The 16,126-nt window shown below is 41.1% G+C and overlaps 1 protein-coding gene across 2 annotated transcripts in view; it reads left to right on the plus strand.

Annotated features, from left to right (window-relative positions):
• The first annotated feature begins 1,507 nt into the window (after window positions 1-1,507).
• IPO5 (importin 5) overlaps window positions 1,508-16,126 on the plus strand; it is a 44,489-nt gene continuing 29,870 nt past the window's right edge. The window contains exons 1-6 of one of the 2 annotated variants that reach the window (XM_067293532.1): window positions 1,508-1,650; window positions 6,199-6,279; window positions 12,580-12,772; window positions 13,308-13,410; window positions 13,644-13,740; window positions 14,817-14,921. In XM_067293532.1, the coding sequence (XP_067149633.1) occupies window positions 1,558-1,650; window positions 6,199-6,279; window positions 12,580-12,772; window positions 13,308-13,410; window positions 13,644-13,740; window positions 14,817-14,921 (672 nt within the window). In that variant the 5' untranslated portion in view covers window positions 1,508-1,557. The remainder of the gene's footprint in view (window positions 1,651-6,198; window positions 6,280-12,579; window positions 12,773-13,307; window positions 13,411-13,643; window positions 13,741-14,816; window positions 14,922-16,126) is intronic. The other variant, XM_067293540.1, reaches the window with a different exon arrangement.

Below are 16,126 nucleotides of genomic sequence, written 5' to 3' on the forward strand. Positions count from 1 at the left end.
AGGTCCCTTCCAACCCAGCTATTCTGTGATTCTGTAATTATGAGGTAAAATGCTCAAGCTTAAATTCTGCAAGATACACATACCTTTCTCAAGTGAAATGTTTTTATTCTATTATTTTAGGGAAGTGGTTTTATTCAAATGATCTAATCGCCATTTCAGCCAGAAACATAGATCTGAATACATTGTTCTTACAGTTCTAAGTTCTTACTTAGAACTAGGGAAAACACATTGCTCTGTTTTATTATGCCACTGATTCTAGACATAGTCAAATATATTCTTGCAATATCACTTCAGTGATTTAAAAATTATTGCCCCTTAGCCATAATGTTTTAGCTGCCAAAATTCAATGACAAAAGCACATGATTAGGTCTTGATTTTCAGGAGACATACAGATACACTGTACAGAGAAGTACTCAATCTTTCCGTGTAATGCACAGTATTGTGGGATTGAAATGGACAGAAGGGTAATCCCTCAGTATCATACAGAGCAAAGAGGCAGACCTGTGTCGCTTCTCGTCTGCTACAACCCAGACAAAGCAAAGCTGAAGAAATACTCTGGTCAGATCACAGATGCTGGCAGACGTCATGCTCCCCTTACTCACTACCATGAAGAGCAGGAAAGGGCAGACATGACAAGCTGCTTTCCACTGACCGTTGCTGAAGAAAGGAGGCTACACCCTCTCTTGCTTTTCCCTCGGGACAGCAGCACAGCGGTAGGGTGGCTCACCAGGCAATGAACTGTGCGACCTTGCCTCCCCGTCAGTGGGCCAGAATGGGAAGGGCCTCGGACCGGCGATGGCCAGCCCGCGGAGGCGAGCACCCCGAAGCATGCCGGCGCCCACGCGGGACCCCTTCCCGCGGGGGGCGGCGCCCCACGGCGCGCCCACCCCGTCCCACCGCACCACCTCCTTTCCCGCGCGCGCCTCCGGCCGCCGCGCCCGCGCGCCAGGGGCGGGGCCGCGGCCCGTCACTGGGCGCGGAGGGGAGGCGGGGGCGCCGCGCAAGGAGGCGCCTTGCAATCTCCCGCGCTTTCCCTCCCCTCCCCCACCCGCTCTCCAGCTCGGCGTCCCGGCGCGGCCCCGCTCTTCCCTCACCGCCCCACCGCGCCTCTGACCAATCCCGCGGAGACTGTCAGAGCCGCTCGCCAATGAGAGCCTCGCTGGCGGCGTTCCCCCGCCTCCCCCTCCCACCTCCGGCCTGCAGGCGGACCAATGAGAAAAAGGGAGACAGGCTCCCATTCAGAGACGGGTTTTCAGTGTCTCTCCGCTTCCCCCCACACACACACACCGCGAGTCATCAACACGTCATAGTGGAGGCAAGCCAATGGGGGGGCGAGGCCCCGCGCGTTCGAGCCAATGGGAGCCCCCGAAGGCGCAGCGGCCGCGGCCGCGGCCGGCCCTGGGGGGGGGGGGGGAGCCGGGAGAAGAGCGCTGTGGCGCGGGCTCCGCCTCCTTCTTTCTCGCTCGCTGCGAGGCCGGCTTCCCCCCTCCCCTCCTCCTCCTCCTCCTCCGCCCTTTCCCCGCCCGGCCGGCCTCGCTCTCTTTTCCTTTCGCAGCAATGGCGGCGACGGCGGAGCAGGAGCAGCAGCAGTTCTACCTTCTCCTGGGCAACCTGCTCAGCCCGGACAATGCGGTCCGCAAGCAGGCCGAGGTAACGGGTCCGCCTCGCCCCGGCCCTCGGCGCCGGGCCGGGCTGTCAGACCTCCCGCTCCCCGCCGGAGGGAGGGGGGCAGGGAGGCAGTGGGGCCGGCCAAACCCCACGTGTGAGCCGCGGCACCAGCTGCTGCCGGCGCGGCGCGGCGCGGCATGGCGCGGGCCTGGCGCCGCCGCTCCGCAGGGGGGGTCCGGGCGGTTGCGGCCGTTCCCCCTCCCCCAACACGCACCCGGCGGCGCGAGGGCCGTTTCGGCCGTTAGCTCGGGCGCCGGCCGCGCGCCTGTGCGTGAGCGCGAGGGGTCCCCCCGCCCCCGCTCCCCCCCCCGCAGCGGCCCTGTGTGTCCGGCAGCGCCTCGGGGCGCCGGCTCGGCCTCGCGGGGCCCGCGCTCCCCCCTCCCCCGCCCTTGCGGGTTTGGGGGGGCCGCGCTGATGGCCTCGCGGCTGCGGAGCGGTTCCCGCAGAGGGTCCGTGGCCGCTGCGCTGTGGCCGGGGCGGGGGCGGGAGCGGGGCCGCGCGGCGACCGTGGCCCGGCGCGGCGAGGGCCGCCGCGGCTCCCGCCGGGTGGCTAGGCTCTTCGCTCGGGCATGCCCTGCGTATCGGAGCGTTTTGTCAGCTGGGAAGCATTTCCCTGAGAAGAAACGTTGCCCATCCGTCGAGTTTCTCTGCTATCAGCAAAAACTTTTTCGGATGTGTCATTTCAGCTAGAATTCTTTGTGATGGCTAAGCCACGCTGACGCTTTCTCTCTGTCATGCCGCGGGCTCCATTGTCGAGCCCGGTGGGGAATCTCTCCCATTGAATTGAGTGCCCGCGTCTCGGTTTAGCGTGCACTCCCGCTGCATGGCTGCGGCGGGGCTTTTATCGCTCTCATCACTTCGGCGGTCAAGCAGAGTTCAGCACATTGTTCAGCAGAGAATAAAAAGAATCGTTGTCCCTGATGCTGTAGTGAAAAGCCCCAAAATATGATTTGGGGATGATGAGGAGGGAAGAGGTGCGTTTTATGAAGCCAGTGCGGTTCAATATTGATTATTACAAACAATTTCTAGAGAAGCAGCAAGTACTATTTTGATAATACTGAACGTGGGATGAAGATCCTAAAGCCATTCCATGGGATCTGAATTTCTTTTGATTTAAGTGCCCATAGGTAACATACAAAAAAGTCTCACAGGTTTTTGAACTTTATTAAAAATGTGACAACTGCTAGCATGTGATATGTTAGATAAACCGAAGCTAAAGTAGCAGAAAACTGTGTTATAATGCCTTGTGAAATTAAATGTGTTTTTGGGAAAGCAGTCTAAAATTTAGATTGGAATGACTAGCATATTCTGTTTAAAAAACTTGCGTGGAACTAAGTTGGAAATTATTAAATGTTCGTAGATACGTATGTGGTATAATCAATCAAAATAAGAAATCTTTGTTGTGATAGAATACCAAGCTTTTCAAGTTTTGTACACCAATACAATTTTTTACTTAAATAGACTGAATCTGAGATTGGTTTCTGCATATTCCCCAGGTGTATTGGAAGTATTTTCATGGCTTAGGAACTTTCAGATTGGAAGGGACCTCAGGAGGTCTCTAGTCCTGATGAAAGCAGAGTCAGCTCTGAGGTCAAACCAGGTTGTTCAGGTCTTTATCCAGTCTGGTCCTGAAAACCTCCAAGGACAGAGACTGCACAGCCTCTCTGGGCAACCTGTTTCACTGCTTGACTGTCTGCTTTATGGGAGCGTTTCTCCTTATATCCAGTCTGAACCTTCACTTTATGCCTGTTATCTCTCATACTCCCCCCGTGTACTACTGTGAAGAGCCTGGCTTCATCTTCTTGTGCCTATAAAAACAAATCTGTGTCTCTACAGTGTAGGTAGATTGATTTTTGTTAAACTACTTTAAAATTAGTCTGCTTCATGAAGTAGGACTTTCTTTGGACAAAAGGGAAGTATCTTTGGCCTTTAGAATATCTACTTACTAAGATCATACAGGACTCTTATAATATTTGACCTTAAACGTCTGCATAGTTCAAGCTTTTTTTTTAAGTATACTTATTGTTGAAAAGCAATATTTAATGCTTTAGGGATTCAGATAACTGATGAAAAACTGAATAGCAAGTTTTCATTTCTGTCCAATGAACAACAGTGAGAATGAGAAATAGATGGACTGGCAACTGAAGGAAATGGACTGTTTCTGATAGGTCTGCTCATTGAATTTAAGATGAGGGGTGTGTGTGAAAGACTAGACTTGAGATGGAGATGTGAAGTCACTTTTTTTTGATGGGCTAGGGCTTGGGGAAAGCTTAAAAAAGCTTTAAAAAGGTGGAAAATCTGATCAGCTCAAAAACCTTCTTTTTAACTTAAATATTTGTGTGTATTTATATCCATGTATGTGCTCTCATAACTGATTCTGACCAGCTTGCTGAAATCTGGTTCATTCATTCCATCTCTTACTAAAAATTACTCGAATGTTGTCCATTGACTACAAACCAAACCCAGTATTTCTCTTATTTGTATCTCTGTCTTTAGATGGACATAATTGCTTCTATTTGCTTTGTTTTCTTGAATTTATGCTTAGCTTTTATTTATCAGCTTTTGGACAGAGTAGATAGATGCATTCTGAAAGTTAGTAATACTATGTAAGAAATTCTTACCTACAAATATGGTAGCTGCTGTTAAGCAGCTTTAGTTTATGATTTAGAAACCTGTCTAAAAGAGTGCCGTGAGAACATTGCGGTATGCTTGTAGTAAGTTGGGAAGAGCCAGCACAGGAGTCCATCACCAGCATGGGGGAAGGTCCTGCTTTTGGCCATGCATTCTTCTTGCCTACCTTGCACCAATGCCCTGGTGTGCTCCAGCCTCCTCTGAATCTAATTTACTGAATTGACAGGATTATCTCATTGAAAAACTAAGTAGCTTGCTGCCATCTCTAGTGAGTTAAAGTAGCTCAGAAAGGATTTCATGATTATCAGAATTCACATGAGAGAAGCTACCTGTTATAGTGATTCAGCTGCCTGTGAAAGCACAGCTTCAGCTCCACACCAGACCTGTGTTTAGGGAATCTTCTCTTCTTCTGTACTTCTCTTTAGATTATACTTGTAAATAATATTGCAATATAGATAAATAAATTTATGGAAATGGTTAATTTGTGTAGACTTTCCATTATGAGTCTAAACCTCATTTAATTTTTCAAACTTCATGGTACGACTGAATTAAATACAGGGGTTCACAGAGTCTCATTAACTGTGATTGTATATTTGCATCTAGAGAGTATGAAGTGAGAAGTGACTCCAGGAATGAGGCCTACTAGGAAGTAGATAAAGAAGGGGGAAGAACCCGAACGTCTTGTATTAAATATGTGTGATGAAGAAACTGTATTTCACAAAAATAGCATGTATAACGTCAAGGTGCTGTAAGGTTGACTGTAAGGAACTTGCTGGAGTCCTTAGTAAGAGCTGGTCTGGGGTAAAGTAAGCAGACAGGGAACTAAAGGAAATGAACCTGGACAATGTGTAGTAGGTTTATGCATTGAGTTCAGGATGGAGGAGCGACTGTTTGGAAAGGGTTGAGTAATTTGTCTTAAGGATAAATTTGTCCATACAAAATTATTCTTTTAGAATTAATAGGTAGAGAATTTTTTCTGAATACTTGTGTGGTTGCTTTTTAGCATGTAATTCTCCTGCTTTTAACTACGTAGATTGAGTATATTCAAAATAATAATTCCTGTCCTCTGAAATTGTTTAAAGATGCTCATATATACTGTGTTTCTGACAATAGAACTTATTTTATTGTGTTCTCAATCTAATTTCTAACTAGCGATCTAACTAAAAAAAGCCATAGTGCATATGAACTGTGTGCCAGAAGTGCATAAGACGATCTAAATACACTTTTCATGAAAACCTTACTTTTATTAAGAGGGTTTCCCAGGAGGGGAGACAAAATAGTCTCTCTTTCTGACAAATGATATTTTAAGAAAAATACGTTAAAAAACCTGTGAAGTTAGAAGCAGGCAATACATTACGCAACTGCAATTTAAGTAGAATTTTTAAAATGAAAAGTACTTATTCAAAATGTGTAATTAAGTCGTGTAAGTGACTGCCACATGACATTGTAAAGGCCAAAAACATAAATTGGTTCAAAAAAAGAACTGAACAAATTTATGGACTATAGATTTGTCAGTGGTTATTAACCTATTGGTCATAGTTCAGTCTTGGGCCTCTGAAGTTCTTAATCCTTTGATGCACTAGAAGCTAGGTTGGATTCCTAGAGGAAAGCGTTCTGTATGTGTTGTATTTCTTAGCTCATTTCCTAAGCGGCCAATAGTAGTATTGGAATAATCCACATATGGCAGGTCTTCCTATGTAATTAAGACTTTATTCATGGTTTTAAAATAGGTCAGAAAATTTTATTTTCATAGGTGTAAATGTTTTTGCGATGCTGTTTTCTATTAACTGCATGGATACTGAAGTTAGGCTGTTTAAAAAGAAAAAGCACTTTATATTAATGCTTAACACATGCTTTTTCGTAATTGTTTTCAATAACCTGCATCTTTTTTTTATGCAGGAGACATATGAAAATATTCCAGGTCAGTCTAAGATCACATTCCTCCTACAAGCAATCAGGAATACTGCTGCTGCTGAGGAGGTATGTCTCAAGAATCTTCTAATTCTGCAGATTTTCAAGGAAACTTGGAGGAAGGGGGAAGAAGTTAGTGCTTATCATTTTGGGAGAAATGAATGAATCGAGCATCTTAATTTAATGTGCACTTGTAGAGGGGTCACTTATTTAATTTTTTGCATGTCAAGTTCACTTGAACGAACTTTTTGTTGTAGGCTATTTAGTTTCAAAGCAATCTTTCATAAGTGACTACTTAGTCCTGCGTTGTTTTCTAGTTGTATACTTTGTTTAATGAATGGATTCTTTGCTTAAAATGCTTAATTAGTAGGTGACTGTTACTGTGATGTTCCTTGAAGTAACAGTTAGGAAATGCCTTCCGTTTTGAGTTCCCATGCCCAAATGTGTTAGACTTTGCTCATGTATTGTCTGAAACTTCTTGTACTTTTTAAATCAGAAGTAAAGTTTCTGAAAGCTTGATACATTTTAATCTGATTCTTCCAGGGTGACTATAGGGACTGGGGAGATGTGGTAGGAGTTGTTTTACATGTCTTATTCAAATGTGGGGTTTTTTGTCCTCTTTGTGGGAGGGTATATATCATCTAGCACTGTTGTAGAATGAATGGATGGCAGTCCCAGCACTATGTAAAAATTGCTTCTGTGGCAGTATGGAAACAGTGCCTTTTGAATATTCCTCAATTTGTGTAAAGGCTTGTGCACTAGTGATTCAGGAATAGTATTTCTTGGTAAGATTCAATATTGTTTTAGATTCTCTTGGATATGCGGAGTGAAGAACTCTGAAGTTTGTGATGTTTTGAAAGCTTAGTAGTCAAAGGTTTTTACTTTTCAAATCTGGAGTTTTACTGAACAACAGAAGGACGTAGCATTTAGAATATCTGAAGAATGTTGTAAGGAGAGAATAACAGTATTGCTCCTCTCTGGATACAGTCCATTCAGATTAGAGGTAGACACTATTTGTGCTTTTTGATGCTTAGTGAGTATCAGCTTAATATTGATGCTTATCTACCTACAGAACCATGTTCTTCTGACAGAATCCTTCAATACTGTACTAGTAACTGGTTGCATAAGAGCTGATGGTTAGTAGTCTTTCCTCCTGCCCCTCTGAAATGTTTCTAATGATAGAAAGCTGAAGAACAGACTCTCCTATGTTTAACTTTGCCACAAAAAAGATCTATTGGTGCCCCTTTTTCTTCACAAGGTAATATTGTGCCCTTAGAAGTCATGCTTGCATGAATATGCTTCTGTTTTGTTTTGAACACATTTGATAAGTCTGAACTGACAGTTAGAAAGTCATGCTTACGTTCTTCATGCTTTTATTGATTTTTTTTAACTCTCTTTACATCAATAAAACAAATAGCCCAGAATCTAAAATTTTTCAAAATCTTTCTGATTACTTGGACCATGATTTGCTCAATTGCACAGAAACTTTTCTCACCTGTACAAATTACTCTTTCCAAAGTTGTCAAAGATTAACGTTTGTAGAATACTTTGCCAACCTAAATCCACCAGTGGGCAATTCAAAGAAAGGCTTAGATGGTTGCCTACATCTTAAGTAGACATTAGGTGCTGGACTTTGGGGGGAGGGGGGGAAATCCTGATTAAAAAAGATCCACAGACATCTTCTCTCTGCCAAAAATTCAGCAAATACCCAGTAGCTTAATTGCAGAGACATCGCCAAGCTTGATCTAAATGTTTCATATAAAAGTGCAGGGAAGCATTCTGTGTATGCTTAGAAAGGTTCTGGTCTGAACAGCTAGGCACTTAGTTTCTGCATGTGTTTTATGTAGATCCAAGAGCTGGGCAGAACAGTGCATACGTCACCAGTGGATAGGGCTTTGGGCCTGGTATATGTCCTCTGAGCACATCTAGAGCACTGGCACCACTGAATTCAGGCTGCAGGAAGAGGTCCTAGAACTGCCTGCTGCTTAAAGATCTCTTTCCCGGGTTTTGGCAAAGTGGGATTCAAAGCCCTGTTCAGCCGGAGGCCTATGTATTCCTTTATCCCCCTCCCTTGGAAGGAACTGGATTACAGACAAGGCTGCAGAAAATATTCCATCCTGTTTGCTGGGGCTGGGCTGCTGTGTAGTAGAGAATACAAGATTTGTAGAACTAATTGGACAGCAGTTGAGAGGAATCCTGCCTGCAACGCAGTAATTTTGACATTTAAATGGAGAAACAGGGATTCAAGTCCTGCTCCCAGGACTTCTTGCATTTGACGCTAAAAAGTCATCAAGTCAGAACAGAAATGCCTCTTTTAAAAAAAAATGGCTATTTAATTTAGGCTTTCTCATAACCAAATGACTAAACTGTTGAAATAATCACCTCTTCCCTCTGTTTTAGCTTCATACTTTTCTGGTAGAAGAGTGACGCAGGCCCTAGGGAAGTGGAGGGAAGCGCCCAGCTTAGCAGTTAGAATACTTCTCTGCCAGATGAGATGCAAGTTTGCACACCTCAGGCTAAGGAGGGAATTGAACCCGGGTCTCCCGCTTCCTGAGCAAATACTTTGTTATGTAATTAGGACTCTACTTCTTCCTCTGTAACTGCATTTTAAAGAGTTGGACAGAAAGTTGATACATATTCAAGGTTTATTTGATGGTGTTTATCCTCAAGATAGTTTTTGGGCTCAATCCTGATGGCTTAGAGGCTGTTTCTTTGCAGTTCTGATAAACTGCCTAAATCTTAGAGGGGAACAGAAGTTTTGCGTATTCTCCTCTTTGGGTTTGTTTTTTTTGGGGGGGGGGGGGGAAGGTTGTTTTTTTTTTCCTTACTGGTTAAGTCTAGATTGGCAGTTTTCAATTGTGCCCTAATTTACAGTTGAGTAATTTCAAGCACTATGAAATATTAGAACAAACACTGGGTCAAACTGGATTTCTGCTGTCCCTGCAACCTACTTAGTTTCTCTGACCTTTCTCTTTTTCCTCTCCTTTTTATCACCCCATGGGGTTACAGTTTTTTTTAGTCTGAAAAATACTGCTCAGCTCCCCATTCAGCATTTGAAGGGGAACTGATGTACCTCCCTTTGTGTTATATGGGGGGGACCTTAGCGCTGTGCACTTTGAATTCCACATGGGTCTGGGTCCTCAGATGTTGTGTAAGTCCATATTTGGACCAGGTCCTAAATATTGACCACCTCCATCCATGTGCATTTTTCTTCTCAAGGACTTAAAAGGAACAGTAAAATGAAAGTAAAAATCACTTTACAGTGCTGCACAAAATAGGCTTTTTTAATAAAAAGTTTAGGTAATCCTTATGTTTCTCAACACTTTGAATGCCAATGTGGAACATAGGTATCCCAGATCTCTGTTCATAATTATTCTGCTTCCTTGCTCAACAAGTTGCTTTGCTTCCTGTGCCTTCATTCTACCATTGGTGAAATCTTAGAACATCTTTTTAAAAATACTTTAAATTCTATTAATAAGAAGCAATGCATTTAAAAATTGAGTATTGTGACTATTTACGTTTTATGTTAATACCTTTGACATTCCCATCATTATAATGTGCACACTTTGGTAATTTAGATATGCAGAAAAATCCAGTTCTAGGAGAGAATTCTGCTTTCTCCTGCATTGGTAGATAGAGGCTCTCCTTTTGGAGTGTGCAATTTAGTATATTCTTTCTGTTCTTATTGCAAGCTATAGCTGATAAGTTGCAGGATTTTAAAATACTTGTTCAGATTCATGTCTTGTAATACTTTATATAAAAAGGAGTCTTTGGTGTGCATTAAAAAACACTTGCTTCCTTAAAGCAGAAGAAACAGTCCCAGAGTGGCCATTAATCCAGCTGTGTTCGTCATAATTAATTTCACAATAGTAATTTTCATCTACAGATATTTGCTGAGGCAAATTTGCCATTTATGATTAGAAGCAGTTGCTTCTCTGACTCCTTCAGATATTTGAATTTGCTTTAGGGAATTTGTAAACTTTTTCTAACCTAGCAATAATAACCAGGGGCCAGTTCATTTAGTGCAGATCTTGTGTTCTTCTTTGTATCGTGTTGCTTGTGTTTTACTTTGCAATCAGACTGTATTTGTCAGTTTTCCGATGTTTTAAACTGAATTCTAGAGAGGTGGGCATTCTTTTTTTTGAGACTACATGTTTTATGAAAATAAGCTCTACTCCCTATCTGGCCACCTATTAGTATTCCAGTAAAGGAACAAATATAATGTGAGCTCACTCATTATCAGAAATCAGAGAATAGGCACAGAAATATTATGATGCGCTGAGTATGGAAAAACATTAAATCAGAGTTTGTGCCTTGTTTAATCCCAGCAGATTCACTCACCAGCCCAGGCTTCTTCTATGTAAATTCACCCTAATGATGAATAGAAATTTAATTTTAACAGTTTCGGTGGTTCTAGGGAGGGGAGAAGGAGAGGTATTGTTATATTGTAGCAGTACTGTTAAAAGATTTTGGCCAAGCTGTAAGTGGGATTCTCAGGGTAGCAGGGAAAGAATCTTTTTCCATATTAACTCATGTTCCCTAGTGCACTTTTGCTGGAGGACCCTGTCTTAAGATGGGAGCTGCAGCTTAGATGGGTGCTGTGACCCTCTTTGTTCACCTTCTGGCTTCCTCAGATCTTCTAAATCTGCATATATGGTGGCTTCAGTCTACACAAGCTGATGAGGAAGAGAGAGGAGATGAGGAAGGATGTGGTATAAAGTCCAAGCCTAGTCCTTCTTCCTTTTTGCTAGTGTAGAGACACTGTGTGCAGTACCCTTCTAGCTACATTGAAGACAGCTAGGTGGATTGGATAAAAGCACAGTGAGTCTGGAGATTGCAGAACAGCAAGAATAGTATCTTGGATGATGTTTTACCAATACCTGATTTCTACGGGGCACTTCTGAAGATGTGCCGTTGCTGCACTGTCAGGATCTCTTGTCTTTAGGTTATACTGTAGTGGTATAGTTGAGGGAGATCTTTTGGAAATCAGATAGCATTGGTTCTGCTGTTCATTGAAAGTTTTTGAAATTCCAAATGCTATCATATATTAAACTGCTATTTTTCATCTAAGTACACACTAAATTAAGGCTATCTTAGGAAAAAAATTGAGTGCAAGTTGCATTGGAGTTCATGTAAAAGCAAGTGTTCTATTTAAATTTTGAAACTAGTATATTAATTTTTGCAAGTGCATGCACATTTTGCTCTGCATGTTAAACTTCAGAAGTTTAGGGGTTATTTTTAGTTACTGTTTGCCTTTCTGGAACCACTGGTTAGTGAACAACCTACTTTCTCAAGTTATTCAGCGTGCTTGATTGTCTTTTTGCATTTACTGCAGATTTTGTTTTTATTCATTTTGAGTTACTGCGCTGCACCTTTTTGCTTCTGCTGTTTGTATAATTATAAATAAATATAAATAAGTCATTCTCATAGAATTGCTGCACACAAGCAGGGACCATAGAAGACTGTAATATTTAGTATTTGATGTTTCTATGCCCAACTTAAATTTAAAGGAAAAACACTTCGTCATACATCTCCAAAAGGCTGAAAGTTGTGTGTGGTGGTGGTGTTGTCTTTATTTGTTTTTTAAATTCACAGTAGATTTTTTCTTGCAACAGAGAGAGTAAGATTTTTGGCAAACTCTTAGAGTTAAATTTGGTTGTTTGAGAATGGGAACGAGGGTTTACTGTTAAACTGTCTGGCAAAGTTTTCTCATTAAGTCACTTTTTAATCCAGAAAAATTGCTTGCATTGTAGTTAACTTAGCAGGCCCTTTAAAATAGCAAAAAAAAGTGCATTTTAAACATCTTTCAATAATGTGGCCAAGTCTTTAACTACTCACAAAATACTGCATCCAAGATTCAGAAAAAACATGATACCTCAGTGAATTCATGATTATTTCTTTGGATATTTTAATAGTTGTGATATTAAAGAAACAACTTAAAATCATGTTTCTGACAATGTTTTTGCCTACTATCAAAGTTGTCATCTATTACTTGAGGTATTCATTCACTTACCAAAAAAGCCTACACAGTAAAAATTGAGCACTTGGAAGCATGATGTCAGTCATCTGTTGTTTTCATAAGAGCACGGTGGTTATTTTTCAATGCAGTTTAGAGGCAGACATTACAGAATACAGAGAAAGATTTGAAGCCACAGATGCACAGGCACTCTCAAAGCAGCATAGGTACCAAACGCCTGGTGCTTTTAGTTGGTTTGGTTGGTGAAGAGAATGCTATCTAAATGGCATTGTTCCTTTTCTAAAATCAAGTGGTTTATAGAGCATTGGTTACCCATAGAAATAGGAGTTATCTCTTGTTTCTTGCAGTTCTCCATCAAAACATTTTAATGTATATGATGTCTTATTCAATAGGCTAGACAAATGGCAGCTGTCCTTCTACGACGTCTTTTGTCTTCTGCTTTTGAAGAAGTTTATCCAGCTCTTTCGCCTGATGATCAGACCTCTATCAAAAGTGGACTGCTGTTGATTATTCAGTTGGAAACACAGTCCAGTATGAGGAAAAAAATCTGTGACATTGTTGCTGAGTTGGCGAGGAACTTAATAGGTACTTTATATATGCTGATATCGTGGCACAAAGTTTATGTATTGATAACAGTTTTATTTTTATCTCTTGCTCTCTAGTCTTGTGTAGACTTCTTTTTTTATATACATGACCTGTTAACTGATGTCAGCCATCAGGATATAAAATGAAATTTGGTGTTTGTTTACATTATCCTTGGTCAGATAAGATTCTTTAACAGTTTTTTAAATTGTTTGACTTTAGGTGATTGTATAAAATTTTTAGAAATCCAGTTTCATTTCATTTCTAAGTAAAAGTTATGCTGAATGTCCATATCAGTTACTATTTTGAGTACTTTTATGTGACAGTAAATAGTGGCCTTATATTCATGATTTGTTCCTCAGTGCCTTTAGGTTTACTCTTCTTACATTTCAGGCATACCTTATACTGTGACCTGGATACATCTTCAGATTAGTTACTTGGAAATTTAAGAAATAGAGATGACTGGCTGCCCTGTATAATTAAGATCTAACTGCCCTAAAGTTTGCTTATCCTAAAAACTTTGTTGTATTTAATCTAGATGAAGATGGCAACAACCAGTGGCCAGAAGTTCTGAAATTCTTATTTGACTCTGTCAGCTCTCAGAATGTGGGACTGCGTGAAGCTGCTTTACATATTTTCTGGTAAGCTTCCAGACTTTGCCGTGTTTTCACAGGTTAGCCAAATTGTATCTGTAAAAATGTAAGAAACATTGTCACAACTTACTTAAATAATCATATATTTCATTTAATCTGTTGTATTGTGGTTTACCTGATCCTATGTGTGCAATTACTATCTGTAGCTAAAACAATGGAGCTCACTTAAGGTTAAACTAATGTGAATTTGTATTCATGTTTTGATCTTTTCTTATCCTTAGGAATTTTCCTGGGATTTTTGGGAATCAGCAGCAACATTATTTGGAGGTCATTAAACGGATGTTGGTTCAGTGTATGCAAGATCAAGAGCATCCATCAGTAAGATATTTATTTTCCTCTCTCTTTTTTTTTTTTTTTTTTTTTCTCGAGGAATGAAACAGTGCAGTAGTCTCAAACATAAAGGTTGTAACATAAATATTAACCAGAGAATTGTCTGTTGCCTGGAACCTGAAACTGAGGGAGTTTGGACTATGCCTACTGCAGAATAAAAGGGTCAAACCTTTTTGTGGTCCCAAGGCTAAGCAATTCTGACTGGCTCACATCTGCACTGCTTAGGCCCGGCCTCTTCCCAGGCAGTCCTGCCAGGAGAAATCTAGCAGTACTGGCCCAAAGCAGAGCCAGGGGGTTTAGCCAGCAATGTGGGAGGTCAGGAACTCCATGCTTAAGCTCACTTTCTGGCCCTCTTGTTTAACAGTATAGATATATCCAGACTTTTGGGACATACAGAACATATGACAGCCACTTGAACTACTGTGTATGCATACTTTGCTGTATAGACATGTAGCAAATCTTGCTTTTTTAAAATGCTTCAGGATCGTTGGTTTGTGCAGAGAATTGTACTTTGAAAGCGTTTGTCTTGTTCTGGAAAATGCTGAGCAAGAATAGGAAACCTCCTCTGGTGTATGGATTCAGTTTGCTGCTCCTCCAGGGATTACCTTTTTTGACCTTTGAAAGTCAACTGGGTAACATTTTCAGAAGTACCACAAAGTCGTGATTTTTAAAGAAGCACATTTTAAATGCTTAGATCATGCTTTTTGAAAAATGAGATTTTGCCACTTGCGTGCACATTTGAAATTGAAATAAGAATCTAAGGACACAATAGCTTTTCCTTTGTAAAACTAGGGAATGCTTGCCACCTCAGAAGAATGATAGGATAAATTTTTTGGTATCATGGAGGACATAGATACAGAGGACCTTTATTACCACTTTACCTTAGTTTGAAGCAAGATGTAAAAGCCCATATTAAAAACTATTGCTATATCTATTGGGGAAATGTAAAAGGAAAATGATAATCCAAAATATAGTCTCATAATGGGCCTAATATTAAAAGAAGACAAATGCATGTTTCACTATCAAATCTATATACTTCTTTTTCCATCCTGCCTTTCTTCTAGATCAAGACACTGTCTGCTAGAGCTGCAGCTGCATTTGTGCTTGCTAATGAGCACAATCTTCCCCTTCTTAAACATTTTGCAGACTTGCTACCTGGAATCTTGCAGGTAAGAAACCGCACAGGTAAGCTTTAATGTGCCATTATCATCTGTATTGACTGTATCTGAACATAAATTACTGGTCTGTAAACTTGTGTAGCATATGAATTTTTGCCAAGACCTGGGTTAACTGTATATTGGTTTGTCTAACATCAGTCACCAGCAAGATATGAAGGAAACACTAATAAGGAGTTTTGTAAACAAAAGCTAAGAATACATTGCTACTTGACAGGGTTTTGAGGAAAATAGTTCAATGCTGATTAATTTATGCAGTGTTACCTAGATACAAGAGTTAGAATTCTTTGTAAGGTATTGCACTCAAAAATCACACGGCTGTTTTAACTAACCACCACATTGAAATATACTTTAAATTGGGCTAACCTGAGATTTCATGCAGTTATCAGTAACTGGGAAATTCATTGGCCTATGCTATGCAGTATCTCTTTGGTTTATTTAGAAGAAAGTGTAGATTTATTCTTGACAGAGATCCTCAGAGTGAGAACAACAGTCTGGACCGAATGATCTCGACTACTTGATAAACTAGGTACTTGCAAACAAAATGTCTTGTTATGTTTTCATATAATCTCTCAGGCTGGATTAGATTCCTTTTTAGGAGGGCTGGAGTTGGACAGAAGTTGGAGTTTAATGTAAGGTTGTGTACTTCCTTGGGGAAGCCTATTGTAAACCAAACCAGAGGCAGAAATTACTTGAGTTCTGAAGGACTACTGTTTCACAGCACAGATTCTTTTCTGTATTAAAAAAAAGTGGAAATAGCTTGTTGAAGTACCTGTGATAACAGCCATAGTGAAATTTTGGCAGTTTTGAATTGGATAATATACTTTAACCTAAAGACAAACTTCTTGCTTCAGTACATCAGGTTCTTGCTGATGGTGTAAGCTATAAACCTTGTCTGTGTGTGCTTTGTGGCAAGCTGAAGAAAACCTGTGCCAAGTTTACTGGCTTCTGCAATTGATGGAAATCTGCTTGATCTTACTTAACAGAAACTGAGAGGAACTTTTTAATAGAATGAACTGGGTTTGAAAATGTGTACTAATCTGTATAGGATATGTATCTTGATATTTTACTTGGTCTTTAGTGTTTGTTGTCTGTGACTGGCAATGAAAATGGCATTGTTCGTAAAATTGTAACTTGTTGAGAGGACCTTGGCTACTGAATACTGTATGAGTAGGAGTGAGGCAGAATTTGGGGTGGGC

The sequence above is a fragment of the Apteryx mantelli genome, chromosome 1 (assembly GCF_036417845.1).
Source record: "Apteryx mantelli isolate bAptMan1 chromosome 1, bAptMan1.hap1, whole genome shotgun sequence".
Lineage (NCBI taxonomy): Eukaryota > Metazoa > Chordata > Aves > Apterygiformes > Apterygidae > Apteryx > Apteryx mantelli.